The 25,221-nt window shown below is 36.3% G+C and overlaps 5 protein-coding genes and 1 long non-coding RNA gene across 7 annotated transcripts; 3 read left to right on the top strand and 3 right to left on the bottom strand.

Annotated features, from left to right (window-relative positions):
- Positions 1-255: 255 nt before the first annotated feature.
- Positions 256-10,344, top strand: sage (salivary gland-expressed bHLH). Its single transcript, XM_014350930.2, has 4 exons — positions 256-309; positions 918-1,086; positions 3,146-3,493; positions 9,776-10,344. The coding sequence occupies exons 1-4, from the start codon at positions 259-261 to the stop codon at positions 10,342-10,344; spliced, it is 1,137 nt and encodes a 378-aa protein (XP_014206416.2). The 5' UTR covers positions 256-258.
- A 489-nt stretch (positions 10,345-10,833) lies between these two features.
- LOC106646468 (RAB6A-GEF complex partner protein 2) lies at positions 10,834-13,786 on the bottom strand. The gene is made up of 7 exons (XM_014362505.2): positions 13,345-13,786; positions 12,883-13,216; positions 12,676-12,797; positions 12,491-12,598; positions 12,266-12,415; positions 12,071-12,180; positions 10,834-11,987 (listed from the first exon to the last, which is right to left on the bottom strand). Exons 2-7 carry the CDS (start codon positions 13,023-13,025, stop codon positions 11,463-11,465), a joined length of 1,158 nt encoding a protein of 385 aa, XP_014217991.2. The 5' UTR covers positions 13,026-13,216; positions 13,345-13,786; the 3' UTR covers positions 10,834-11,462.
- A 1,797-nt stretch (positions 13,787-15,583) lies between these two features.
- Positions 15,584-16,515, top strand: LOC106637951 (tRNA 2'-phosphotransferase 1). Its single transcript, XM_089591519.1, has 2 exons — positions 15,584-15,756; positions 15,925-16,515. Exons 1-2 carry the CDS (start codon positions 15,754-15,756, stop codon positions 16,513-16,515), a joined length of 594 nt encoding a protein of 197 aa, XP_089447645.1. The 5' UTR covers positions 15,584-15,753.
- Positions 16,516-16,660: 145 nt separating this feature from the next.
- On the top strand, positions 16,661-19,151 carry LOC106637952 (monkey king protein). Its single transcript, XM_089591518.1, has 4 exons — positions 16,661-16,929; positions 17,013-17,104; positions 17,176-17,475; positions 17,546-19,151. The coding sequence occupies exons 1-4, from the start codon at positions 16,661-16,663 to the stop codon at positions 19,027-19,029; spliced, it is 2,145 nt and encodes a 714-aa protein (XP_089447644.1). The 3' UTR covers positions 19,030-19,151.
- A 487-nt stretch (positions 19,152-19,638) lies between these two features.
- LOC106646469 (uncharacterized) lies at positions 19,639-21,394 on the bottom strand. 2 transcript variants are annotated; one of them, XM_014362507.2, is made up of 4 exons: positions 21,055-21,394; positions 20,837-20,990; positions 19,959-20,763; positions 19,639-19,878 (listed from the first exon to the last, which is right to left on the bottom strand). In XM_014362507.2, exons 1-4 carry the CDS (start codon positions 21,257-21,259, stop codon positions 19,870-19,872), a joined length of 1,173 nt encoding a protein of 390 aa, XP_014217993.2. In that variant the 5' UTR covers positions 21,260-21,394; the 3' UTR covers positions 19,639-19,869. The 2 variants fall into 2 exon arrangements, with proteins under 2 accessions (XP_014217993.2, XP_089447543.1); XM_089591417.1 differs by having other exon boundaries at positions 19,639-20,763.
- A 313-nt stretch (positions 21,395-21,707) lies between these two features.
- Positions 21,708-22,787, bottom strand: LOC149374892 (uncharacterized). The gene is made up of 2 exons (XR_016292971.1): positions 22,663-22,787; positions 21,708-21,900 (listed from the first exon to the last, which is right to left on the bottom strand). It is a non-coding gene; the product is annotated as an uncharacterized LOC149374892 (long non-coding RNA).
- Between the last annotated feature and the right edge of the window lie 2,434 nt (positions 22,788-25,221).

The following is a 25,221-nucleotide window of genomic DNA, read 5'->3' as shown; positions in this document are numbered from 1 at the left end:
CGCGATGACAAACGAGCCTCCCTAGTCTGAGGAGACGGGCCGAGGAGTGCGCGCGTGGAAGCGTTTTTTTTTTTTTTTCTCAACTGTACGCCAGAAGGAGCACTTGCCAGTGGTGTATGATACTTGTGTATCCCGCGTGCACGAGAAACAACGCGATCGATGAACGATTTACGATCAATCCCTGGGCTCGCGTCATCTGCTTGCTGATCGTTTTTTTTTTTGTTTTTTTTTTTTCTTCTCCTTTTCGTTTGGAAAGGCATGGAGCACATGCCCGAAGTTCACGATAATGGATTCGTTAGCAAAAACGAGGTAAATACATAAACGCGGGAAAAGGACCCGGGGGTTTCCCTTGGGGTAGGCTTTCCGAGCGCCCCATATGGATTGTTTGCTGTTGACATTTTTTTTTTTCTTTTTTGCTATTGAGAAATAGCGCGCGCGATATATAATTGGTTCGTGTGGAAAAACCCGGTGATCCAAGTTGTAGTTTTGAGAGACGCGGTAGGTGTACGAGTAATTTGGTGGGCATAAAAAATCGATGGGACGCGACGATGTGCTTACGTATAAGAATAATAAGTGTGTACATGAGTAATCGTGGTGTTGAAATTTGGATGAAAAACCAGGTCTCGGTGCGTTTTGATTGATAATTTTTTTTTTTCATTTTGATACCTATACACTGTGTTGGGTAGATAAAGGACGAGTGCCCTGGTTGTATCAAACAATGAACTTTTTCCACGCAACAACTGGATTAGTATGTACATATATTACTCTCGCAAGTAATAAAATAGAAAATGGCGGATACTCGATCGCGCTCTGATGGATACGACTCTTATCGGGAGTACAAGCTCACGTGTATACGAAATCGTCAACGACCAAGTGTGTTTTTGAAAATCATTCCTGGTTTTTTTTTCTCCGTCCAGCCGGAGAACGAGAGTGCCGAGGAACAGTGTCCACAATCGCCTGTGATCTTGGATCTGGACGAAAATTCGAAACAGCAGCAACAACAACAACAACAACGGCTTCAACTCACCGAGTCAGAGTACCATTCGCCAGTCAGTCTGTGTAACAGTTCGATTTCGCAGTCACCAGGTTCGTATTTTTTTGGAATACCTTTTGTTTTTCCACGTCTACACGCTTTCGAGACACGGGGAAACGAAAATCTTGGTAAGGTAAAACGCCCAATACTTGGACAAAACTGAAATTCAGACCGATACTTGGACAGTGGAAAATCAGTCATTGTAGCAAATAAAAAAGAGATATTTTAAAAAACGTAATAGATTAATATTGCTATGATTATTATTGATGATATACTTGAATTTTTAAAAAAATTTCAGCAACATTTAATACATGCGAATGATTCTAAATTTCACCGTAGGCGCCATAAGACTGCGATAATTTTTCTCCGTTTTCTATGATTTTGATAATAGGTAATGCTCGTTAAAATTAATCCAATGCATTTGTATAAATGCTGTATGGTATTATTTTACAACTTTTACATTAATTAACAATATTTCTAATGTAATCGTGGACAAAAAAAATTTTTATAATGTAAAATTAGCTGTCCAAGTACACCTCACGATTTCGTAGTAGTTGGACAGACGTGGAGCTCTTGTCCAACTTCAGGTCATAGGCACAAAAACGTCGTAGCCAGTACATGGACATACAATCAAAGTTGTTTACCTTTTAACGTAGTTAATCTTTTATGCGAATTTTTTAAACAAAAGTGTATAAAAAGTGAAGTACTTTGTAGAAAAAAAACACTTTACTAATCAGTTTTGTTGTTAAGGGGTGCACCGCTTTAAGAAAATTGTTTTTTCAACATTTTTAAAAGTTAACCTCCAATTCACTGTAAATACAGATGAAGTATGGGTTCTGAAAAGAGGAAAAATGTTTTTAAAAAAATATAAAATAATGAAAAAGAACAAAAGTGGAGGTCATACAACAAAAACAAAAAAGAAAAGTAAGAAAAATTATAGTCTTATTAAAAATAAATCTTAAATAACAAAATTAAAAAAAAAACAGTAAAATTGGTTTTACACTATCTCACTGATAGAATAATTGAAAAAACTGAGTACCGAGGTGAGAGCTTAATTGAGTTGGATAATTCGTTTGCTATTGAAGAGATGCAGTTCCTTCTAAAGAAAATTCAAATCAAGAAGGAGAAGTGCGATTCCTCACAATTGAAAATGTTGAAAATCAAAATGCACCCTGAGGGATTTATCTTGCATTTAATAAATTATTTTTGGAAAAAAGATTAATAATTTTACTTACGAATTTTACGTAATAAATTTGTTATTATTTATCCCCTTCGTTAACATTTTTTCGTTATAAGGTATTTATCTAAATACATACTTTAGTTTTAATAAGTACTTGTGCCTTATCGTAATTTATACAACTGTAAAATCGTTTAAGTTAGTATTGTCCAAGTACTGCTTTCCAACTTGTCCAAGTACTGCAGCATTGTCCAACTTTTGGTTTTCAAGGTTGTCCAACTACTACGACAGTCGAGAATGATTGTCCAACTACTCCGATAAGTTGACATGTTTTAAAATGTACGATAACTATTATTTAAGAGCTATTTTAAAACATTTTTTGTGTGTTATATAATCCTAAGGCATCCTAATTACAAGTAATTATTTAAAAAATATGGAAGTATTGCACATTAACTTCGGAATATGAGCGTTAAAATTAGTTTCGAAAAATCTGTCCAAGTATTGGGCGTTTTACCTTAGGTCTTTCAAAGTGCGTTGGATCTACCGAGTCTTTCAAGAGCGTAGCCCCTCCCCGATAGAGCCATGTGTAATAAAAAAAAAATAGCTCGTTGGATAATTGATTCAGTTTATAAGTGAATTTCAAAGACGCATCGCACTGTTGCTGTAATACCGATCCGTAAACAAAAGAATACTTTTGGATCCGGTGGTCTGGACTGTACTGCTTTTGCTCACTGAATGAGAATCTTTCGAGGGTTGAAAAAAAAAAATTATGATTCAAAGGCTCAAAATTCATGTAGAAAATGGTTAGTCCAGTGCTTGGGAGCTAAACTTTTTTTTTTATCACGCGAGTCACTCTCTACTAACATCTTATCTCTAAAGAGACGCAACCGCCTCGTTATCGAGTATAAATGATACATATGTAACTCCCGTTACAGAGCTACCGGACGAGAGTTCCTTCAACCCCCGGAGACAGAGTTCGGGCAAGCAATGGCACAGCATCGCAGTGACGACACAGTTCGACCAACAGCAACCCTTGGCCCAAGGCTCGCCGCAACCCACAAGCTCGAACGGAGTGGTGGTTATCCGCGTTCCCAGCGAACTGGGACCACCACAGAACCATCGTAGCCATCATCACCACCACCACCACCAAAGTTATCATCAGCATCGGCCCAATCGGCTAGAAGTGCTGCCAGAGCACTTGGAGATCGGTAGCGCGAAGCCGAGTCCGACACCACCGCCTCCTGCACCGCCGCTCCACCGCGAGCCTTCCCAGACCGAGAAGGGTTTGTATTTCGAGTACGCGCTTTTTCCGACCGCACGAGACTCGCATTTTACGTTTATATTATGTACCAGTGAAAATCAGCTCGATTTATACGTACGACACTCACATTATGCATCTGCATTTTATTATCTTTGTATGTAGGAAGAAGAAAAAAAACAGTATTCGCGTGGTGGCCCCCCTCAAGTCCCCCCAAGACCCCCCTTTCAAAACACCTCATATACACGTAATAGCACTGCTCGTCTGTCTATAGGGCGCTCGCCTTCTTGCCATCAGCTTGCTACAGTTTCCCTTCTGCTGTTGTTGCTCGGGCTCGAGGTGATTCCTCGCCCTCAGCAGCCCGTTCATGTAGGCTTGTCTCAAAACAGCCCGGTCGTCCCTCGGCCCGGCCTCTTTGGTCCTCTCTTCGTCGAACAACGACGTCTTGGCGCACCTATGATGCAGCCCCTTGGCGACTTCGGACCTGTCACTGTCGGAGCAACCTTCGCGACGCAACCCAAACAGTCTACAAAGCAGACTGACCAGCGCTCGCCTCAAGCCCACCGGACCCCCCCGCCACCAAGAGCGCCCCCTCTGCTGCTGCTGCTTCGTAGTACTACTCCGCTCGCGTAGTTTCGTCTGCGGCAATGTAGACTCGTCCTTAATGGTGATGATTTTTTTCTCGTGCATCTGCGGCTTGCGACAAATTGGCGGTGCAGCTCTGTAGAGCAGCTGTGGTTGCGGGTGTCGGTGGACAGAATCCGCGGTTTTGACTAGTAAATGCTGTTGTTGGGGTTTGTTTTGGGCCAGTGGTGGCTTTTTCGAGATCTCGGGTTTCTCGTCGACGATCGGTGCAACCGAGGCCTCGACCTGTGTAACGCGGCTCTGGTGCAACTGGTGAGCGGCCGATTGGAGCTGCGGGTAGTTGGAGTAGGTCACGATGGCCATCTCCACGGACGGTTGGCTCGCGTCGAGGCGAGCTTGGGCTGGATCCGCGACTCCGTAAGGGGAACTCGAATTGCCACGGGGAAATACTCGGAGGCAGTTCATTTTGCGACGGGCGTGCGGTGCGGACTGGCGAAAGTAGTACAGGTCGTTTAATCTTGTCCCTTTTGGGGGGGGGGTAATTAAAAATTTATGTTATGAGCACGGGTCGAGAGGGTGTGACGATGAATCATAAATTTTTTTTTTTTTTTTACATCTGCTTTAAACTTTTCCTTTTTTTTTTTTAATTAAATGTAAAATGAAAAAAAAAAAAAACTAACCTTTTCGACTTCTCAGCATTTTTAATATCATGTTGGCTTTTCAGTTTAATTAATTATAATTCGTTCGTTTGTTACATCGAGCCGACGTGGAGTAATTTCATCTTGTATATTACGATTTGGCAAATACTTATCACTTGAAAATTTAGATGTTCATTCAGTTTTAGGAAAACGACACGTTGGGGCCCTCGCCCTCGCCTCGACTGGATATATACTTGGCGACTTCGGCTATTTACAAGAGGTTAAAAGTCGATTAATTTTCATTGTAAAAATACGTACCCGCGCGCATTTATATTCATATTACTATTCATAAAATAATATTTTTATAAATCAGGGGAAAAATAACAAACAATTAATTTCACAAATGCAAAAACCATTTAAACATTTTTATTAAAAGTACTGTCTCACACTGTAATAAAGTTATGCGCGTTCAATTAGTATATCAAGTTAGATTTTTTTACCAATCCAACCACTAAACGAATATTTTCAGAATCACACAAAAGTAATAAAATATTATGGCAAAACGCAAACTTACACGAAAGTCTTTGAAAAATTGTAAGTCGTGCATTACATGAGGCATCGTTCTTCAGAGTCTTTGCCATTTTTCCAAAAGGTCTTTATTCAGTTTTTCAAAAGTTTCTCCAAAAATTTTAGACCAATCTATATGAAATTTAGTATGTATACTGAGGATTATTAAACACTTACTCTATCAAATTTCAAGTGTTAATATTTGATAGAACGCAAGTTAAAGATTTTTGAAAAAATGGTCAAAAAACGCGATTTTTTGCAACTTACTTAAAAATCAATCGACCGATCGGAGCTCAACAATACTCAATTGATTGGTCTTTTCATTGCGCACTTTCAACTACACTACAATTTTTTTATCAAATGCTTAGTTTCCCGTTAACTGCAAAAAACCGTTTTTAACGCATTTTGACATTTTTTTTTACCGTCGTGCAGAATTCTGTCAAATTTATATTATTTGTGTTGTTATTATCTAAAAAAAAATAAATAAATAAATAAATAAAAAACCATAGCTCGCTATTTTCTAAATTCTTAGGCTATCCACCAGCTAAATCTGACTATAAAGGCAACATGCGTAAATGATATAAAACGAAAGTTACGAAAATTTCTTAGTACAAACAAACTGCCAAGTCATGAGATACTTTCGTACAGGTGAATGCTTCTTTTTACGTTTCGTCGTACATTTTTTAATGACATATATACCATTTTCGAAAACATTCCATGCGTATGGGTGGTACAATATGAGCATGCTTTATTAATTCAAACTAATTTATATGTTTAGCCACGTCGTTGTATAATTTTTTTAGTCTTTTGTAGGCATATCTTGCTTAATATAGTAATCTTGAAGAATTTAGCATAAAGTCCAACGAAACCGGGGGTAAACTTGAAAATTTTGCTAAAGTCCGAAATTTGTTGCGAACATTTGCAGTCATGTAAGACTGAAAAAATAATAAAAATTACTATGCTCAAATGGTAATCCGGCAGTGTTTAGTCACCCAAAGACTTTTTACTGTTTAGAACAGTAGTTTTTTATTGTTGGTACAGATATTTTGACTGCTTGCAGAATAAAAACTACTGTCCAGAATGATTAAAATGAAATTGTCACGAGTAAAAAAGACGGAATAATAATACTAAATTACTATTCTAATAATTGGTAATTTTTATTATTTGGTTCTCTCAGTGTGTCGAAGTCTCGAAAAAATTGAACAAGAAAATCACAAAGTTTGTCTCTTTTTTGAAACGATGGTTCTGAACCCTCTCCTTTTGGAAACCAGGTGATTAATCATGCCAAAGTATCATGTAATTTTTTTTCTTTTCTAAACCTTTTTTTTTTACTTCCCTAAGTCAATTAGAGACTTTTTTTTTAACTTAGACTTTTTTTACAGTTTTCTCAAAAAAATTTCAAGTTAAAAATTTTTTAAAATACGCATCAAATGATGAGAAATACTAAAAACACATGAAAAATTTAAAATCTGGACAGATGAGATTTTGGCATGAGAAATTACATAATTAATCACCTGATTTCCGAAAAGAGGGCACTGTGCTGTTATATTTGAAATCTAGCTCTGAATAAAGCAACAAGACATTTGTTGAAACAAAAATCAAAAGCTCTTTGGACAAGCTTAAATGTCAGCTTTTTGACGTTAAAAATTTCCATCAGGTGCCTGATCCTCTAAACGTACCGCTAAAAGCTGTGCTAACGTCGACATAGGGCTAACAAAACCATCTCTTCCGCTCAAAGGAATTTTTTTTTTTTTTTTTTTTTCACTTGGTACTGGCAGTACCTACTGTCTGTTTTATTATTATAAGAAAGCAAAAAATTGAAAAGGCACAGGTTTTTATCATTCGTAGAGATAAACGAAAAATTATTTGTGGCAAGAAATGACCAAAACATACGTTGAAATCACATTTGTCGTAACACAATAATAATAACACTTATCTACTTAAAGAATTAGGCCTCAGGTCCAAAATTAAAAACGTAAACTATAAGTAAATTTTAATGACAATTAAAATGCAATAACAATGATTTTATCGACTATTGATGTGGGATTTTAACTCGTTTTTGTTCTATTTACAATTAAATCTAATAAATAGCCTTCAACTAACTGCTCTAAGCTAAAATAATGACCATATCCCCTTGGGTGGCACATTAATGTAAATATAACTTTTTTAATTTTTTTATTCGTTATTTTTTTCTAAAAATGTGATGTATTACTCAAGAAAAAAAAATTTTTGTTTAATTGCTGCTTGAAACACACTGCTAATTCAAATTTTTTTCAGTCAAAGAATTTAATTTTAGAATAAAAATAATTTAAAAAAAAAAATTGTCTACAAATTAAAAAACTTATCCAAATACATCATTTACTTTACAATAAAATTTGGTATTTAAAATGAAATGCACTCATATTTTAGAAACAAATTTTCCGAGCATTGTATATGAATAGTGAAAAATAAAAACTTCATTCGGAAAAATATAATTTTATTTCAAGTATTCAAAAAATCAAAGAAAACAATTGTGCCCAATTCTAAATATGATGGCGTATCTTTAAAGATTACCATATTTATTTGGTACTCGACCGCGTAGTAAGTCCTTTTTGTATATAATTTACGAGAAGTACCAAAAAATATTTTTGATACTCCAGACGGCTTGCGAACCCCATTCGCCTTCGTATACACTTCACCACTTGGCCACCAAGCTCTTATTTTTTTAAAAACAATAAAATTGCCAAGTATATCTATATGCCCGATTAACGCGTCTGTTATCGGTTATATAGATATACTGATACTTATGCTATTTTAGGCATATACGCCAAAGCATTATCAAGTTTCTCTTTGGAGTGCACGCCCAATTGAAAGTGTCCAATAAAAAGTGATGAAAAACATGTTTGTCGGTTTTTGCACTTGGAAAACCATGCATAATACAATATAAATACTTGATTTTTCTCAGGTCTATTATTTTAACGGCACAAGATTAAACATTAGAAAACCTGCAAGTCTCAGTCCCACGGATGGCAACAATAAAACTGGGAGATTCAAGTATTTTACATGGAATTGTAATAAAAAATGTTTACTTTTCGTATGTGTACAAAAAAAAATGTACTTTCGTCCAAACAATTTTTTGGAAGGATTCGAGTTACCAATTTTCCGTAATCGGCACAAGACTTAAGCGATTAACTATGCCATTTTCCTGGCCCAACCGATAAAGTGATGGAAAAAGATAGTTGCTGCAGCGCGAATTGATGATTTTGAGCCGCGAAAATCATGGAAGAATATTGTATTTAGTAATTTTCGTCTTTTTAGAATAAAACTGATGTAAAAATGTGGCTTTTACAAAAGTGAGAGAGAAACTAGTAGCGAGACGTCAAATTTTCACTGCAAAATGTTATAAGGATATGGGAAATGGATTATTGTACTCCAATAGCGTAATAGCCACGTATAATATAAAATTTTGATATATGGGCACTAATGTCGGAACTATGCCGTAGAAAAGCCTACTCTTCTCGCAGGGACCAAAATATTTATCACCTGACGTGAATTTACTTTGGTGATTAGCGCTCCAGATTAGTTGAAACCCCTGAAATTGCAGTCCAAGCCTTATTTTCGACGAAAAGTAACCAGATGCAAAATTTTCAATGTCACTTTAAACGCGGAAAAACGAATCGTATTACTTTTCGTAGGGATCATCGTTTTGGTAACTACAGTGCTATGTTTAAGTAATAAGAATCTAGTACTCGATAATAAATAATTAGTAAGTGGGCATGACATAGATACTCGTGATTGAATACGTCTTTTTGTTGAATATTCACAAATTTGAATAATTGAACAAGTTTTATGTTCCCAGCCTTACTGAATAACTCCAAAATCAACTAGTAGCAAGGAAGTCCATTTTTTATCACCCCTCTAAAAATTACGTCTTGTATTAGTACCTAACGTTAGGCACATCAAAAAACGCACAATTTCGGCGCTGTCAAAAAGTAGCTTTTCAATCTTTAAAGCCGTTTTTCTCGAAAATCACAAAAATGGTGTTAATCGGTTTTTCCGGGAAGCCACAAATATATGCTAAAAAAGAATTGTTTCCAATTACTATATTTAGAACAGTTCAACATGAACAATGCATTATATAAAAGAAAAAATCAATTCAGCAAAAAAGGAATCAAATTACTTGAAAAAGTATTTTAATGCTTGACTTATTATATATGTACCATGAATTATGAATTTGAATTCATAGAGTTTATTGCGCTTATCCGAAAAAAAACTTCCTAATGTACTGTAAACAGTGGCAAATGGAAAATTGTTTCGGCAAAAAAAATACACTTCATTTGAGAAGAAAAAATTTCTTTTAAAAAATCCATATAATAGTACTTAGTGCAAATATTTGCCTTCAAATGTCACTTTGTATTATGCTTCCAACAACTAATGACACATACCAGCAAATATGTAAACCTGTGTAACATGTGTATTATTCTCAAAAATAAACATCGAAAATTAACAAGTGTATGTATTTCTTCTTTGTCCCGCAGATTACAAAAAATCGGCCTGCGATCGAGAGCGCACCCGCATGCGCGATATGAACCGAGCCTTCGAGCTTTTGCGCTCGAAGCTACCCACCTGCAAGCCCCCGGGCAAGAAGCTCTCAAAGATCGAGTCCCTGCGCCACGCCATCACGTACATCCGCCACCTGCAGAGCCTCTTACAGCCACAGTACCACCACCCCTACCAGCCCGTCGCTCCCACGGACCATCACCACCAGCAGCAACAGCAGCACCAGCAACAACTGGCATCGAATCCGGCACCGCTTCCACCATCGTCGACGCTACCACCACCAACATCGCCATGTGCGGCTCCAACGGCATCCGCGCCCACCTACTACGGCCCACGTCCAGCTCCCTACCCCACGGATCACGTGCAGCGAGGCCCCTCCAGGTGGGACGCCTACGCGTACTACCGGTACGACTACCACGCGCCGTTCGCTCTGCCGTCTCTGAGTCCGGGAACGCTGGCACCACCCCCGAGGCCGGCCCTGCTGGGCCGCGAACAGGAGCTCGCCGAGCAGCCCCAGCCCGGCTACATGTACGAGCCCCGACCTTGAGACTAGGTTCACGCGCTTTGGCTGTTTTTTTTCCCCCCCCCCCCGTTGATTGTTGATCAATACATTGTTCTTTCTTCCTTTCTTTTTTTTTTCTCTTTCTCTTCTCCATGTTGCTTCGGTCTTCACAAACAGTAGTCCAGCCTCTCCGTACGGGTGTCCAGTTTACGTTTGGCCACGAATCGAAAAAGCGAAGCGTGGACCTGTTGTATGCGGTGAATCAATAGGGTCGGCAAGATTGGCCTGTAGTTCAAGAGCGCACACGCGCGCTCACTTGTTGATCATCTCTATAATCTAAAGTTACGAGTGTTAATGCATTATTATTATTATTATTATTATTATTATTATTATTAATATTATTATTATATGTACATGAATTTTAATAAAATGTTGATGATTTTCGGCGTTTCATTTCAACCGGTGACCCGGAGCTTGGGAAAAACGTGTCAGTGTAAATAATATATGATGTGCGGAATAAATAAGTCATAAGGCTAACGTGTAAATACATTCTCTTTAATGGAGAAATTGAAAAAACTTTTTCTTTTTTTTAAATAAAAACGAACTTTTTGGATGAAATTATAAATACGATTGTTCAACTCAATCAGTTTCGAAAATGAATGTTAGAAATACATATATATTTTTGTCTTGTCGATGTTAGTAAAAAATAAGATACGTCAGTGCAAGAGTACGTATTTCTTAAAATATGTTAACTTTTATTAGCATGTAAAAAATACTCAAAAGGTATTTTCAAACATTTTCAAAGCGTTCTCGCGCTCAAGTATCGAGTATCAAGCGTCGTTACAATTTTTGCTTCATCAAAGTGACAATGATCTCTACATTGCACATTATCTTCCATACCAACACTATGTACAAACTGTAGGCTTTTCCTCGTCATCAACAATTCTCTATAGATATCGAATGAACTTTTACAAACCGTGTACTCAAACATTACTCGCTCCTATAAAATCATCTCCAACAAGTTCTTGCTTATAAAAATATAATTAATATTGCTATTAGATCTCTCTCTCTCTCTCTCTTCCTTTTCTTTCATTGAAGTCGTTAAGTTATTGCGTTTAAAATTGTATGTACAAGTATAGCAAAATATAACAATTTATCATGTATTAAACAACTATGCTATTCTGAACTAACGGAGTGATGTTTGGAGGGATCGTAGTTGGATATATATGTACAGGTAAGTCCCAGACCATGGTCTCGACATCGACGGTCGACGGTGCTTGCCAGTAAGTCGACTCGGGATTTGGAAACTCGATGGGTTTCACCGCCGTGACGAACTCAAAGTGCAATCGCCATTTCAGAGTGACCAGCTCGGTGCTAAAGTCAGGTGTTATGTGAAAAGGTATTGGCAGCATCAATTCGGTGCACAGATAACTGGTGACTATGTAATGCTTGTTGTAGCTGTTCAGGGTTGTGGCGGACTTTCCTCTTTTGTAATCTTCGGCTATGTGTTCCTCAGACTGCAGAGTTACCGACACCTGGGTGCACGAGACAGTCGCGTTTGAAAAGTCGAACGTTCCGACGATGTCTTCTCCAAGTTTGTAGGAATGTTTGAAAAGGCAAAATCTCACAACTCTACCACGACCGTTTGTTATGTTGTAATAATTAGGACTACGTCTTGCTGTTATGTTCTGCAATTATTGTAACGATAAGTTGCTTGCTTTGATTTATTTATTTCGAACAAAAAGAAGAAAAAAAAGTACATTAAACTCACTTGAAGTGTTTGCATCACAAGTTCAACCGGTGACTCCTTTTGCGTTTCTGAAAAAGGGCCATTGGAACTCGGTTCTAAGCTATCATTGCAGGCAGCAAGATCAGGCAACTCTGAAAAAAACACATTTAGATCAGACCATGAAATAAGCTTGGATTAATCGTTGTCAGGAAAAAGAAAAAAATCAACACAAGATACCTTTTAAAGACAACACTCTGAATGGTATCCTTAACAATTTGATCGGGGAATTGACGCGCTGAGCTCCTATAGTTATTTTATAAGAATACTTAACAGCCTGTCCTCTGTACGAGGGAGGTGAATCACTTGGAATGGTTTCTTTATATACAACTAAGAAATAAAAGTAGAGTTCATACAATAACACAGCTCTAAGATACAAAAGGATCACAAAAATTTTATACTCACAAGATTTACTCTCTCCTGGTGACAACTTTAAATCACAAAATAAGATTTTAGGCTTACTGTTCAACACTGCGTGTCCATTGTCACTTGACGACGGTGCAAACGTAGTATCTGCATGAATGACGCAAAGAGATTACTGTTAAACGATTGAGCATGTGAAAAATAAATAAACAACTAATAAAACGTACCATTATTAACAGCAACAGGTTTGGCATCTTTTTTAATTTTATCACTAGCAATGAGTTTCTCGTTTATCGAACACTGACAGTGTATCTGAACACTGGCCCAGGCAAGATTTTCAGATGGATCACTGGAAAAAAGAACACCAGCAATAATCAGCACACACAAAGCTCCATCTTTTTCTTAAGAACACAAAATAAAGAAACACAGGAAACCTGTTAGCTTGACTTTCGTCATTGCTGGCCAAAGTCGTCGAGTTGGCAGATCCAGCCGGACAGCTGAAAGTGACCATGCACTCGATCACTTCGTTGGAGAAGAAAGTCGAGCCGTTCATCAATTTCGCGGTGATCTCGATCATCTCGGGGACAAGAGCAGTGTCGAGTCAACGACGCCGCGCTCTTCTCGTTGTGTGATTCAGTCATCAAAACTCAAATTGAATCTTAAACAACCATCCTTCTCCTGTGATGCAAAAACAACGGCAGAGTTTGCTCGGCATAACCTCCGTTGTCGTCGTCAGCACACCGACTGCTTCTTCGAAGACGCCTGATGCTGTAAAATATATGCAAAATTATGCAATAACTATATATACCAGTGTATATATACTAAGCATGGGTGATTTATTTAAACATGCAGCTCGGATTTTTTTTTTTTTTTTTTTTTGCAAGAGATATACGCACACGATTACCGTCCGCTGCTCGACTCATTGAGATGAATTCAATAGTATTGTTATCCGTTCTTGGTTTTTTGTGACGAAGCTTTTCAAAAGCTCGAGCTTTTTTCGCCTCCTCTTGCCTCGTCTTGTCGTCGTCGTCCAGCTCATTCCACGATGACGACGATCGAGAGACGAATGGCGTCCACTTTGATTAGTTTAAGTTTAAAGTCGGTTAAAGTAACGTTCTAAATGTTCTAACGGGAATGCGAACCTATATCTAATCCTACGCACACCAGGATGACGGAAAGTAAAAAGAGCTGGTGAAGGGAGATAAAAAATTTTTCCTGAACTGCCGTGTACATACTTATATATAAGTAGGTAGCGTAACGATTAATCGTTTGAATCGTTTCTTCTTAAATTTAATTACAAGCATGAACTCACACGCAGACCGTCACAATTTTTGTTTTTGAAAAACTACAAAAGCCCAGCATTTGTGTAGTGTCTGTTATATATATTAGATTTGTTCGATTGAGGTGTCCGGAGTTCGGAGCGCTCCGAACAACTCCAGAACCATTACTTATGGTGGCTCAAAATTCGTTACAGAATCGTTTAAGAAAAAGTTGGTACTTAAGAGTCTACACGTCGTTCGTGGCCATTTTCCCGGGGCCGTACCATATAACTATTTTTATGTACATCGGCCTATGTTATAACATAGGCCCGCGAAGCTAAAAAAAGTTATATGGTACGGCTCCCGAAAGGGCCTTTTATCAGTTTTTTTAAAGTTTCTCCAAAAGTTTGCTATCGACCTTTATGAAATTTAGTATAAGTATTGAGGATTATAAAACACATACTCTATCAACATCAATATATCTATCACATTTCAAATGTTAATATTTGATAGAACGCAAGTTATAGATTTTCGAAAAAATAATCAAAAAACGCGATTTTTTGCAACTTACTTAAAAATCAATCGACCGATCGGAGCTCAACAATACTCAATTGATTGGTCTTTTCATTGCGCACTTTCAACTATACTACACAATTTTTTTCCGTTAACCGCAAAAAATCGTTTTTCACTTTTTTTAACATTTTTCATAGAATGACATGTATGGGTGATTCTGCCGTAAGTGGCTCAAAATGCCTTGAAGAATCATTTAAAAAATGGGGATTGAAAAAATTATTTTTTATAGTAGTTGTACCTCAAATACCATCCACAACAAAATCCAAAACGATTCCATACTATATAAGTACAAAGTTTTTGAGTAAAAAGACGTACGGTATTTTGTATAAATCAATTTTAGTCAATTTTCGAAAAAAATACTTCTGCTTCTGATGCGTGTAGTTAAAGTGTTCTAACTCAGATGAAATAAAATCTGGGATTAAGCCCTATCGATTGAAAAAAAAAAAAATTGTTCCGTTAAGAGCCTCCGATCAAAAGTTGTAGCTGTTTAAAGAGGAGCGACAAAAATCGCTAAAAATGAGCTTTCGCAGATTTTTGAGCCACTTACGACAGAATCACCCATACATGCCATTTTATGCGAAATGTTGAAAAACGTAAAAAACGGTTTTATGCGGTTAACGGAAAAACTAAACATTTGACAAAAAAGTGTAGTGTAATAGTTAAAAGTGCGCAATGACAAGACTTATCGAATGAGTTTTGTTGAGCCCAGATTATCACAATAGTTTTTGGGTAAGCTGCAAAAAATCGCGTTTTTTGACCATTTTTTCGAAAATCTATAACTTGTGTTCTATCAAATATTAAGACTTGGAATGGAATGGATATTGACGTTGGTAGAATATGTGTTTAATAATCCTCAGTATACATACTAAATTTCATATGGATCGGTCGAAAATTTTGATAAAAATGGAAAGAAGCCATTTGGAAAAATGGCCATGAACGACATATATGGACCAATTTTTCAAAAGCCCTTTTGTTCATTTTCAGGTCGTGGATAAGTTCCAACTCTGCCACCAATGTTACTTCTCTGTAACGACTTTTTAACTCTGTTTCCATTCATTGGGCTCGGTTGGCGTCGGTTTAAACTTTGTGCCTCTGGAAATTTATTTATACCCATGTGACTCATCATAGTAATACTACGTCGCAAAAATTCTTCAGTCTACAAATCACAAAGGTTTTCAACGTATGAGAGATTGGCGGCAGGTATTAATTTTTTGCCTCATGTGTACCATAGCTCCGCAGTCCACGCAGTGTCCATGCCATGCACAATCCAAACCCGAAGGCCCAAGCCAGACTTTATGCAAAGTGGGTGTTTTGTGGCATACTTATGGGTATACTTGTGTCTGCTTGTGTATGAATACACTGTATAATGGTACATTAATCTTTTTTTTTTATTATTGCTTCGATCATAAGTAATTATAATTACACGTCTGTTGTTTTCACTTGTCGTTAAAATATCATAAGTAGAGATCACTGATGGTATGTAGTTCCACTGTCTACTATTTTTTTTGGTATTTATAGGTTAACTTGTTTATACATGTCCACATGTATATATATATATACATATATATATATATATACACATATAAATATACACATATCTTATTGTAAGTGCTCAGAAACAAAAGTTCATTTCACATTTCATAGAATAAAGCAGATGAAAATTATGACAGGAAAATCAGTAAAAGCTTGAGTTACTTGTTACGCCATGGAGCTGTAAAATTAAATATAACAATTAGACCTGACGGTTTTGTGAGTGTTGAAGACATTTTGAAACACGTCCCTACTGGATGTACTCTAGATGATATTAAGCGAATTGTCAAGAACAACGACAAGCAACGTTTTACGATAAAAAACTTCAACAATGTGTTGATGATTCGAGCCAACCAGGGTCACACGATAGCACAAGTTAATGCGCTGAACTTGAAACTTTTGACCAGAACTGACTTTGACATTATACATGGAACTTATTTTGACTGCTATCCAAGAATCAAGAACCAAGGGTTGTCTCGCATGAAAAGGAATCACATACACTTTGCCAAAGGACTGAATTTTATTTGCGGACTCAGAAGAAACGCCCAAATCTTTATTTACATAGATTTTCAAAAAGCAAGAGATGACGAAATAGAATTTTTTGAATCGGACAACAACGTTATTTTATCTCCTGGAAACTCCGATGGTTACATTGAACCTAAATATTTTCTGAGAGTAGTGACGGCAAGCGGTCAGGAATTGTAAATTTACAAAAATAGAAAACTTAATATTTAGGTAAATTATTTGAATCATTCGTATCTTTCAGTTGCAGCACAATTTTTTGTGTTTAATTGGTGCAAACTATTTTTTTACAGAGTATATTAAATTACTCCGAATCAGTAAGACCAATATGAAGAAAACATGTACAGCTTGCCAAATTGAGTGTCCAGATGATGCTGCATATCAAGAGCACATTTCAGGCAAAAGACATGCAAAAATGGTTGAACAAATAGAACAACAACGATCAATGATCCAAAAATCAATATTTATTGCTGGTCTTCCACCTTACCTGTCGAAAGATCAATACAGAGACTCATTTCTTTCGTTTTTTGCTCAATATGGGCACATTAAGTACTACAAGTTTGGTCCAAGACATTGTATTATTGAATTTGCCACTAGGTATTATTAACAAAAATTAAGAGGATTGTGAAAAAAAAAAAAAAAATTTTTACTTTTTAATAACCAAGTGATATTTTTTACAGAGAACCAGCCGAATACTTTCTTTCAAGGCCTACATACTTTGACAACATAAGGTTAAACATTGTTCAAAGAGTAGTAAAACCAAATGATTCATGTACGTGGAATATTTATACACAACAGCATGTGATGTACTGTCAAACTAACGGCACCTTGAATTATTTCCAGTGGCCAAGCCAAAAAAAGGAGAGAAAAAAACAGAGCGCATCAATGACACGGACGAGTTGGATTACAAAAATATCAAACCTATTTTCGAAGAGGATACTTCGTTTGAGGAGCAGCTTAAAAAGTTCTTGGAGGCCGTTTCCATTGACTCAAAAGAAATTGAAACGCGTTATAAATCAACGTGTCAAAACCTGCAGGAAACTTTTGAGATTTTCTTCCCTCGCTGTACAACGTCAAGGTTCGGTTCGACTGTGTCCGGCTTGGGTTTCAAAAACTGCGACTTAGATATCTACATGGACCCTGGTAATACTCGTCCTATGACTTGATTAGTTTTTTTTTGCGTTTTTTTATTAAAATTTTAATATTTGTTTAGGTATCCCTTTCTCAAACGACCTGGATCCCCCACCGGGAGTCAAATCATCAGCTTCTGTATTTGCAGAGATTAAGCGCATACTCTACGCAAAACCAAAATTATTTTCAAAAATCGTACCTATCCCCAAAGCGAAAACACCGATCATCAAGTTCACTTTTGTACCGACAAGCATTTCGTGCGATTTGTCCATCAAGAATAGTCTAGCCGTGCACAACAGTAAACTGATTAAGCACCTACTATCGATGGACGAACGATTACCAGCTGCTATGATGATCCTGAAATATTGGGTCGGCATAATTGAACTGCGAGGAGGAAGTAGGCTATCGAAATATGCACTGACTTTGCTTTTCATTTTCTACTGTCAGCAGCCGGCGGTAAATTTCATGCCTACTGTTATCGATTTAAAAAAATCGATCCCGGCTAAAATTGTGGAAGGATGGCAGGTCAATTTCAACAGCAGTGTACGGCTGAAGAATACTTCAGACACGAACATTGCGCAACTACTCGGCGGATTTTTCGATTTCTATGCCAACTACAACTTTAAGCTGAACGTCGTTTGTCCCGTGGACGGTATTTCGCATAAAAAAATAATCCTCAACTCTGTGGAAACGTTGCCGGATAGTATGCGCTTGTACAAAGAGTACTTGAAGATACGAGAAAGTGCCTTTACTTTCCCTCTGACGAAGCCCATGTGCGTACAAGATCCAAACGCATTGAACCACAACGTCACAGAAAGCATCAATGAAAAGTACCTCGAGATCTTTCAAAATTACTGTAAATTGGCTACAGCTGCGTGCCAGGCCGAAGCTACCAACAATTACAAAAAGTTTCTACTATCCCTTTTTAATTTGAACGTCACCGTGCCAAAAACACCTAAAGAGTCGCAAGTGATTTCATTTGTTTATTATTGCAACAATACTATGGAAGTTGGTCTTCCGGATGATTTAAATACTCGCACAGATATCAAAGACAAAGATGTATTTGTAAAAGAACATTGGTGTGATTTAGTCATAAGTTTAGTACAAAAATTCCTCGAAAGGGTTCTCAAACTTCAAGTCCAGTATATTGATAAGCAAGAGCTTAAGCAGCCGAAAGTCGAATCAGAGTCTGATGTGCACACAAATGATCAGAGTAAAGTGATTTTGCGCTGTACTGGAGATTCTTGTCTGTGGAGGGATCGAAAGGGTGGTACAGTAAGCATCGATCCATCTCTGTCTCTACTCGAAAAGGAAACATTGATAACTCAAAAAATTTATGATCAGTTGAAATCCAAAAACAGATTGCATAATGAAAAAATTGACGTGGATTGTAACATTCTAAAGAAAAACGTAAAGAAACCATACCTTTTATTTAAATTATCGAATCGTGATTCTAGCAAGGTAGCTTTCAGTGAGGCCACTTCATACATTAAAAGTAAATTACCTGCAATATTAGATAAAACTTTGTTTCACATGAAACAATACAAGAAAAAAAATATTGACTAAAAGTGATGAACTGTGTGAACTGTGAATAAGCTTAAATTTGATGAATTGTATTTAGTCAATTCATTGCTTTTATTTTTTAAAATAGTTTTTCCAATTAAGAGTTTCTTAAAATTTAATCGTGAATCCTGATTTTTTTTTTTGTTTTTTTTTGTTTTTTTTTTTTTTTTTTTTTACGAAAACAAGAAAAATTTCTCTTATTTTAAATATCGATGTAAATAGGAAAACAAGTATTAACTAAACGTGTCACGGTTGGTTATATTTTTTACAGAACTGTAACTTTTTTTTTTTAATTGATATGATATACATCACATTAATAAATGTAAGAATTTTGTATAAATTCAATCGATTATATGTTTATTGACGAAATAAAAAAAATACTATCATACAAGAACTATTTCTTTTATGTACCTTTGCACCTGCCTATAAATACACACTATGGAAGAATTCACAAAAAAGTTTTTATGAAATATATCAAGCTTTTATAAGTTTGTATTTGAAAAAAAAGAAAAATACATATGTACACAGGCCTAGGCAAGAAAATTTAAGGGGATTAACGTATTTTACATGAATAAAAAATATCTATATTTTTTTATTACTGCAAATGTTATCATTTATTCACCTTATTATCTATAAATAAATTCGTCTTGCTCCAAAGTTGGAGGGCCAAAATTGACAATTCCAAAAATAATTGTAAAAATATCATCAAGATAAGGCAACATTTTCCAAGGTATCTTATTTTGACATATCTTGAAACTTTTGATTCTCTGAATAACGGGTTCTATGTGGAATCTTGCAGCAGTAATATTTTTGGTGTATTGATAATCAGCATACATAAATTGTTCATTTTTCCTAAATTTTAAAGGCATGTATAATTGAATATGATTCTTTAAACATTCTTCGTTAATGTCAAAACTCTGAAAAGTCATTACTGTGTCCACTTCTGGTCTTAATTTATCCATAATTCCACTCTGAGCCAAGACGTCATTGTCAGTTGTTCTTCCATCAAACATTTTTCCTTTACAAATGATCTGACCAGCTGGACTCATAGCAATCATAAATTTGACAATAGAAGTATCCTTGTAGAGTTTATTTGAGCTTAATCGACATTTTACACAGCTAGACTGTTGTACCGGGATTTCAATGCAATCCAGAATTACTCGGGTATTACTGAATTTTTCGAAACATTTTGGCATATTAGCCAGTACCTCATTTGTGTCTGGCCAAAAAATGTCATTTTTCAATATACTGGCTAGTTTGACAATCACTTTTTTAAAAACAATAGTGCATTTTTTTTCTGTCCAGGCAAATAAAACAGACAAACACGCAAACGACAAGTTTAGTTTAATTTTACACAGACAGAGAAAAATTTTTTCTGCAGCACCAAGGTCTCTTTGTGTTTCTGCTCCTTCGTGAGCATGCATGGCTTTTTCAAGATATTTGAACAATTCAAAATCGATACCCGTGAAAGCAATCAACTGCTCGTCTGTCTTGATTAAACTGTAAAGTGTTTTTCTTTTTTCTTCGAACAAACTGTCGCACACCGTTTCACCGTCTTTGTAAACATGTTTTTTGTTCAATCCTAAGTCCATTAACTCGAAGAGAGACATGACAGCTACCGTCTCTTTTGAAAAAGTTACTTTTTCCATGTTAACTCCACCATCAACACAATCACTTGCATGTTGAATATCACCTTTCTTATCATTATTTACTGATGGCTCAAGTTTTACAGTAATACTACAAAAAAATAACGTTTAATCATCCAGAAAAAATACATTATCTCTATGAATGAGTGATGTGATAACTATACCTTGGTTTTGCAGCTTCAGCTCTTCTCTTAGTTCTCTCATCACGAGCAGCAATGATTTCAAGTTTTTGCGGATCCTTCTGCGGTAGAAAATAGCATTTGGGCAGATTTTTCGATGGGAGAACACCAAGTTTCAACCTTGGCCGGTTGCTGGTACCTTTTTGAATGTTGTTATTTCATGAAAAAAATAAAGTATTAAAGTGTAAAAAGTTTGTACTCACTTAAGGGACTCTTTGGAAAGTAATCTTCTTTGTTGAAGTGAAGGCTACAGATGCCGGAATGTTTACCCAATTTTTTAAGATTTAATTTGCACAAAGCGGCCCACTGTGCGCGAACTTGTTTGTGCTTTGGAAGCTCGTGAAATGATATTCCATTTTCAATAACACTTTTGCACGAGTGAATTGCACAATATTTACGTGTTGTCATTTTTTACTTTTTTACTATAACCAAGTAAAAATTGTAAGTTTAAATACTACGTTTTAAATTATAACTCGTCTATTATATTTACAAAGTTTGGAACACGCGTGCGTGTGACTTCTTGTGTCTTGTTTAGATTCTTAAGAAAACTTATGTGTATATATATATATATATATATATATATATATATATATTTCTGTTTTTAAAAGGACAACGATCCGTACATACATTCCGCAGCCGACGGCAGGTAAAACGTGTCGTTCATATGACCATCTCATTTTTCTTTGAAAGATGAATGTAAATTTGGCAAGCTTTTGCGGCCCCTTGCTCACAGTTGTCTTTTTTTTTTTTCTTTCCCCACGCCGATTTGACAGAGTAACAGAGAGCGCCAGTAAATTAAAGGTATATAATATATAGTTGACTTTCCGATCTGACGGTAATGTAGAGCGCAACTTACCGAAAATTACTTGCTCTGGTAACGATTGCGGAAAACACCTCATCACACGCATGATGCACGTAGTATATTATACCACGTGTGATTGTCTTCCCCTGTGTGATAATGATTTGACAACAAATAGATAGACGGACAGCTCAACATACCGCTATCTCTTTTGCACTTGGTATAACGCTCGCCGCTCTCGCCGCCCTCGCTGGTGAAGTATTTAAAAACAATAAAACATATTTAATAAAGTAATGCATTGGAAATACCAAACTGGAAAAATGTTGAAGAAAAGCTATGATTGAATGCATTTTATTTTCTTTTACTAAAAAAATATTATTCAGTACTGTGCGCAAATATCACGTTCTATACTAAAATACTAAAGGTATTGGATACATATACTTTTCGTCTTTACCGCCACTAATATGGTAGTCGAGCGTTGTGTAACAAATCCAGCTATTTGTTGTCACATCATTATCAACACATTATCAGGAGAAGCTTTAATGATGTGACAGCAAATAGATGAACGACAACTTGAACACTTGTCGTCCATCCATTTGTTGTCAAGTCATTATCACACATTGTCAGAGTAAGCACAAGCACACATAATATAATAGTATATCGCGTGAAGTTGTGAAGAAAGTTATAGCATTCAGTTTTCATCAGCTTAAGTATAACGTTCGTTAGTAGTGTGATTCTACGTGGCAGTAAATCGTAATTGTTGAGTCGTGATCAAAGTTTAGAACTGTTTTTCTATCAACTAGTAAATTTGCCTTTTTTTTATTAACACTCGTAAAATTTTTCAATAACATTTGCAAAACACGTTTGTGTAACTGTATTTCCGTCGCTTATTTCAAATTAGCCCTATTTCATTTTCGCGGGAAGCAACGTTTGTACCCTCGAAACTTGTTTAAAAATATTGACATTGACAAGTTATAAGGTTTTTTTGTGGTATAGAAATGAATCAACTTACAGAAACCAGCTGCGAGGTAAGTCGACTTCCATTCAAATGTTCGAGCATATTCCGGAAAAAACCGGCCGCATGATTTTTAACTTGAGAAGTAAAAGAAAGAAGCATTTTCTATCAGTTTTGAGGTAAAGAAATATTTACATATTGCAAAATAGATTAATTTTCGAACGCAACTTTATGTAGCTGTAGCTACTAGCTAATACCATGATGTAAAAATACGCGGTGCGGCGTTCCAAAGTCTCATTTTCGTGCCGTTCTGCGCCTTTCAACACGACGCCATATTTGAGGGAGACGTGGCTATATACTACAGCGGCGAAGAGCCTGTACAATGAAACGAAGCCGCTTAAGTTGAAACTAAAACTTATCCCATGCACGCATCTCACCTCGAATTGAGATATATATATTTATATATTTGTGCATATATACGTAAACTGATCATCGTTTACCTGTTTGTTCAGTTTTTTATGTGCAAATATTGCCGAATTGGGTGTTTGGTCACTATAATAACTGGAATGAAAGTATTGAAGCAAAAAATATACATTGTTTCACGAGTTTCTTGATGCTAATATATGTTTTATATTTTAAAAACTTTTTAAATCCGCAGACAGACATGGCGGCGCGGTGGAAGCCATGATGTAAGAAATATAATGTGTGGCGTTGCACATCCATTTTGATTGACCAATCAGGAACGCTTCCATCGCACCGCCATGTCTGTCTGCGAATTTCAATAGCTTTTAAAATATAAAGCGTATTAACATCAAGAAACTCCTAAAACAATATATATTTTTTATTTCAATATTTTCAATCCAGTTGTTTCAGTGACCAAACACCCAATTTGGCAATATTTGCACAGAAAAAACTGAATAAACAGGTAAACGATGATCAGTTTACGTATATATACACAAATATATAAATATATATATATATCTCAATTCGAGGTGAGATGCGTGCATGGGATAAGTTTTAGTTTCAACTTAAGCGGCTTCGTTTCATTGTAGGTACAGGCTCTTCGCCGCTGTAGTAGTCACATCTCCCTCCAATATGGCGTCGTGTTGAAAGGCGCAGAACGGCACGAAAATGAGACTTTGGAACGCCACACCTTATATTCTTACATCATGGTGGAAGCATTGATCAATCAAAATGGATGCGCAACGCCGCGCGGGCCGCGCCTTGTATTTTTACATCGTGGCTAATACCATGTGTTTTTATATATATACATGTGCTTACACTGACATCGAATAGAAAGATGTTAAAGGAAATGGATGATTGTGTTCGCAATTTTGGATCCATAATGGGTCCATTTGGTATAAAGTACTGGATGATGACATCACATGAATACGTGAAACGCATATACCCGTTACATCTATATATGTGTTTATAGTAACATCGAATAGAAAGATGTTAAAGGAAATGGATGATTGTGTTCTCAGTTTTGGATACATATTGGATCCATTTGGTATAAAGCACTGCTGCACTGGACAGTGGTGGGTTTCCGACGCAACTCGGAGGTTAATGACACATACCTGTCAGAAATGTCAGAAACGTCAGTAATTAAAATACGCACTTAAATCTGAACCTAGTTATTTTGTTTATATTTTTATTCAGGATATAGTCTTTGCACAAAAGGTTTATTTCGTAAAATTAAATATTTTTCCACTTTTACTTTTTTAACGACGTAAACTACGAGTTGGTTGTAAGCTTAAGGAGCTACGAATTACTAAAATGGTTAGAATACCAGGATTTTCGCGCGAAAACTACTGTAATTGAAAAATTTTAAATAACAGAAACATCTTGAGGTATCTGAGATACCTGAGGTAACATACCTTAGGTAAGATACCTACCCACCACTGGTACTGGATGATGACATCACGTGAATACGTGATACGCATACACACACTATATCTATATCTACATGTGTGTTTAAACTGACATCGAATAGAAAGATGTTAAAGGGAATGGATGATTGAATCCAGACTTGATTCATTGTATTTATCAAGCCTGGATCCATTGTATTCGCAGTTTTGAACACATAATGGGTCCATTTGGTATAAAGTACTAGATGATGACATCACGTGAATACGTGATACGCATCACACACTGACACACACTACATAGGCTCCGTGCACAAAGACACCAGCGCCAACTTGTGGCTGGATGGAGAGTCAACGTGGTTACAAGAAAAAATCACTAAGAATAATTTTTTTCATTAATATCAAGATCCTTTCTTACAATCCGATTATCTCAATTAAAATCTTTAACTCCTCAACTTTGCGATATTTTTTACAGCATGAGATTTTGCTTTAATAAGTTGTAAAAAATATTTATATCCCTTTGTTGCTTTTGCATGTGAGCTACATTGCGTGATTAGTAACTTAGTACTATTAAGTATGCTCTATATCTCTCACACACTTAACTGACACAGGCTGTTCAGCAAGCTGCAAACCAACTTTCAAAAATTTTGAAACGCTTTTCCTCCATTCGGAAATCAGCTGATTAATCAGGTGATTTCTCATGCCCTAAATTTTTTATGTATTTTTTAGTATTTCTAATTATTTTATGCGT

Source organism: Copidosoma floridanum, unplaced genomic scaffold (assembly GCF_036245765.1).
Source record: "Copidosoma floridanum isolate Cflo_tuat_1 unplaced genomic scaffold, Cflo_Japanese_pri ptg000013l, whole genome shotgun sequence".
In the NCBI taxonomy this organism is placed as follows: Eukaryota; Metazoa; Arthropoda; class Insecta; order Hymenoptera; family Encyrtidae; genus Copidosoma; species Copidosoma floridanum.
This window is presented reverse-complemented; position numbering and strand designations above follow the sequence as displayed.

Bases quoted from the DNA above. Each gene is read 5' to 3' on its own strand.
- sage (XM_014350930.2), top strand. From the start codon at position 259: ATGGAGCACATGCCCGAAGTTCACGATAATGGATTCGTTAGCAAAAAC. The intron at 310-917 runs GTAAATACATAA...TTCTCCGTCCAG, and splicing joins GATTCGTTAGCAAAAACGAG to CCGGAGAACGAGAGTGCCGA. The intron at 1,087-3,145 runs GTTCGTATTTTT...CTCCCGTTACAG, and splicing joins TTCGATTTCGCAGTCACCAG to AGCTACCGGACGAGAGTTCC.
- LOC106637952 (XM_089591518.1), top strand. From the start codon at position 16,661: ATGAAGAAAACATGTACAGCTTGCCAAATTGAGTGTCCAGATGATGCT. The intron at 16,930-17,012 runs GTATTATTAACA...TATTTTTTACAG, and splicing joins ATTATTGAATTTGCCACTAG to AGAACCAGCCGAATACTTTC. The intron at 17,476-17,545 runs GTAATACTCGTC...ATATTTGTTTAG, and splicing joins AGATATCTACATGGACCCTG to GTATCCCTTTCTCAAACGAC.
- LOC106646468 (XM_014362505.2), bottom strand. From the start codon at position 13,025: ATGATCGAGATCACCGCGAAATTGATGAACGGCTCGACTTTCTTCTCC. The intron at 12,181-12,265 runs GTATCTTGTGTT...TGTTTTTTTCAG, and splicing joins CAGAGTGTTGTCTTTAAAAG to AGTTGCCTGATCTTGCTGCC. The intron at 11,988-12,070 runs GTGAGTTTAATG...CAATAATTGCAG, and splicing joins TTGTGATGCAAACACTTCAA to AACATAACAGCAAGACGTAG.
- LOC106646469 (XM_089591417.1), bottom strand. From the start codon at position 21,259: ATGACAACACGTAAATATTGTGCAATTCACTCGTGCAAAAGTGTTATT. The intron at 20,991-21,054 runs GTGAGTACAAAC...ACATTCAAAAAG, and splicing joins CTTTCCAAAGAGTCCCTTAA to GTACCAGCAACCGGCCAAGG. The intron at 20,764-20,836 runs GTATAGTTATCA...ATTTTTTTGTAG, and splicing joins GCTGAAGCTGCAAAACCAAG to TATTACTGTAAAACTTGAGC.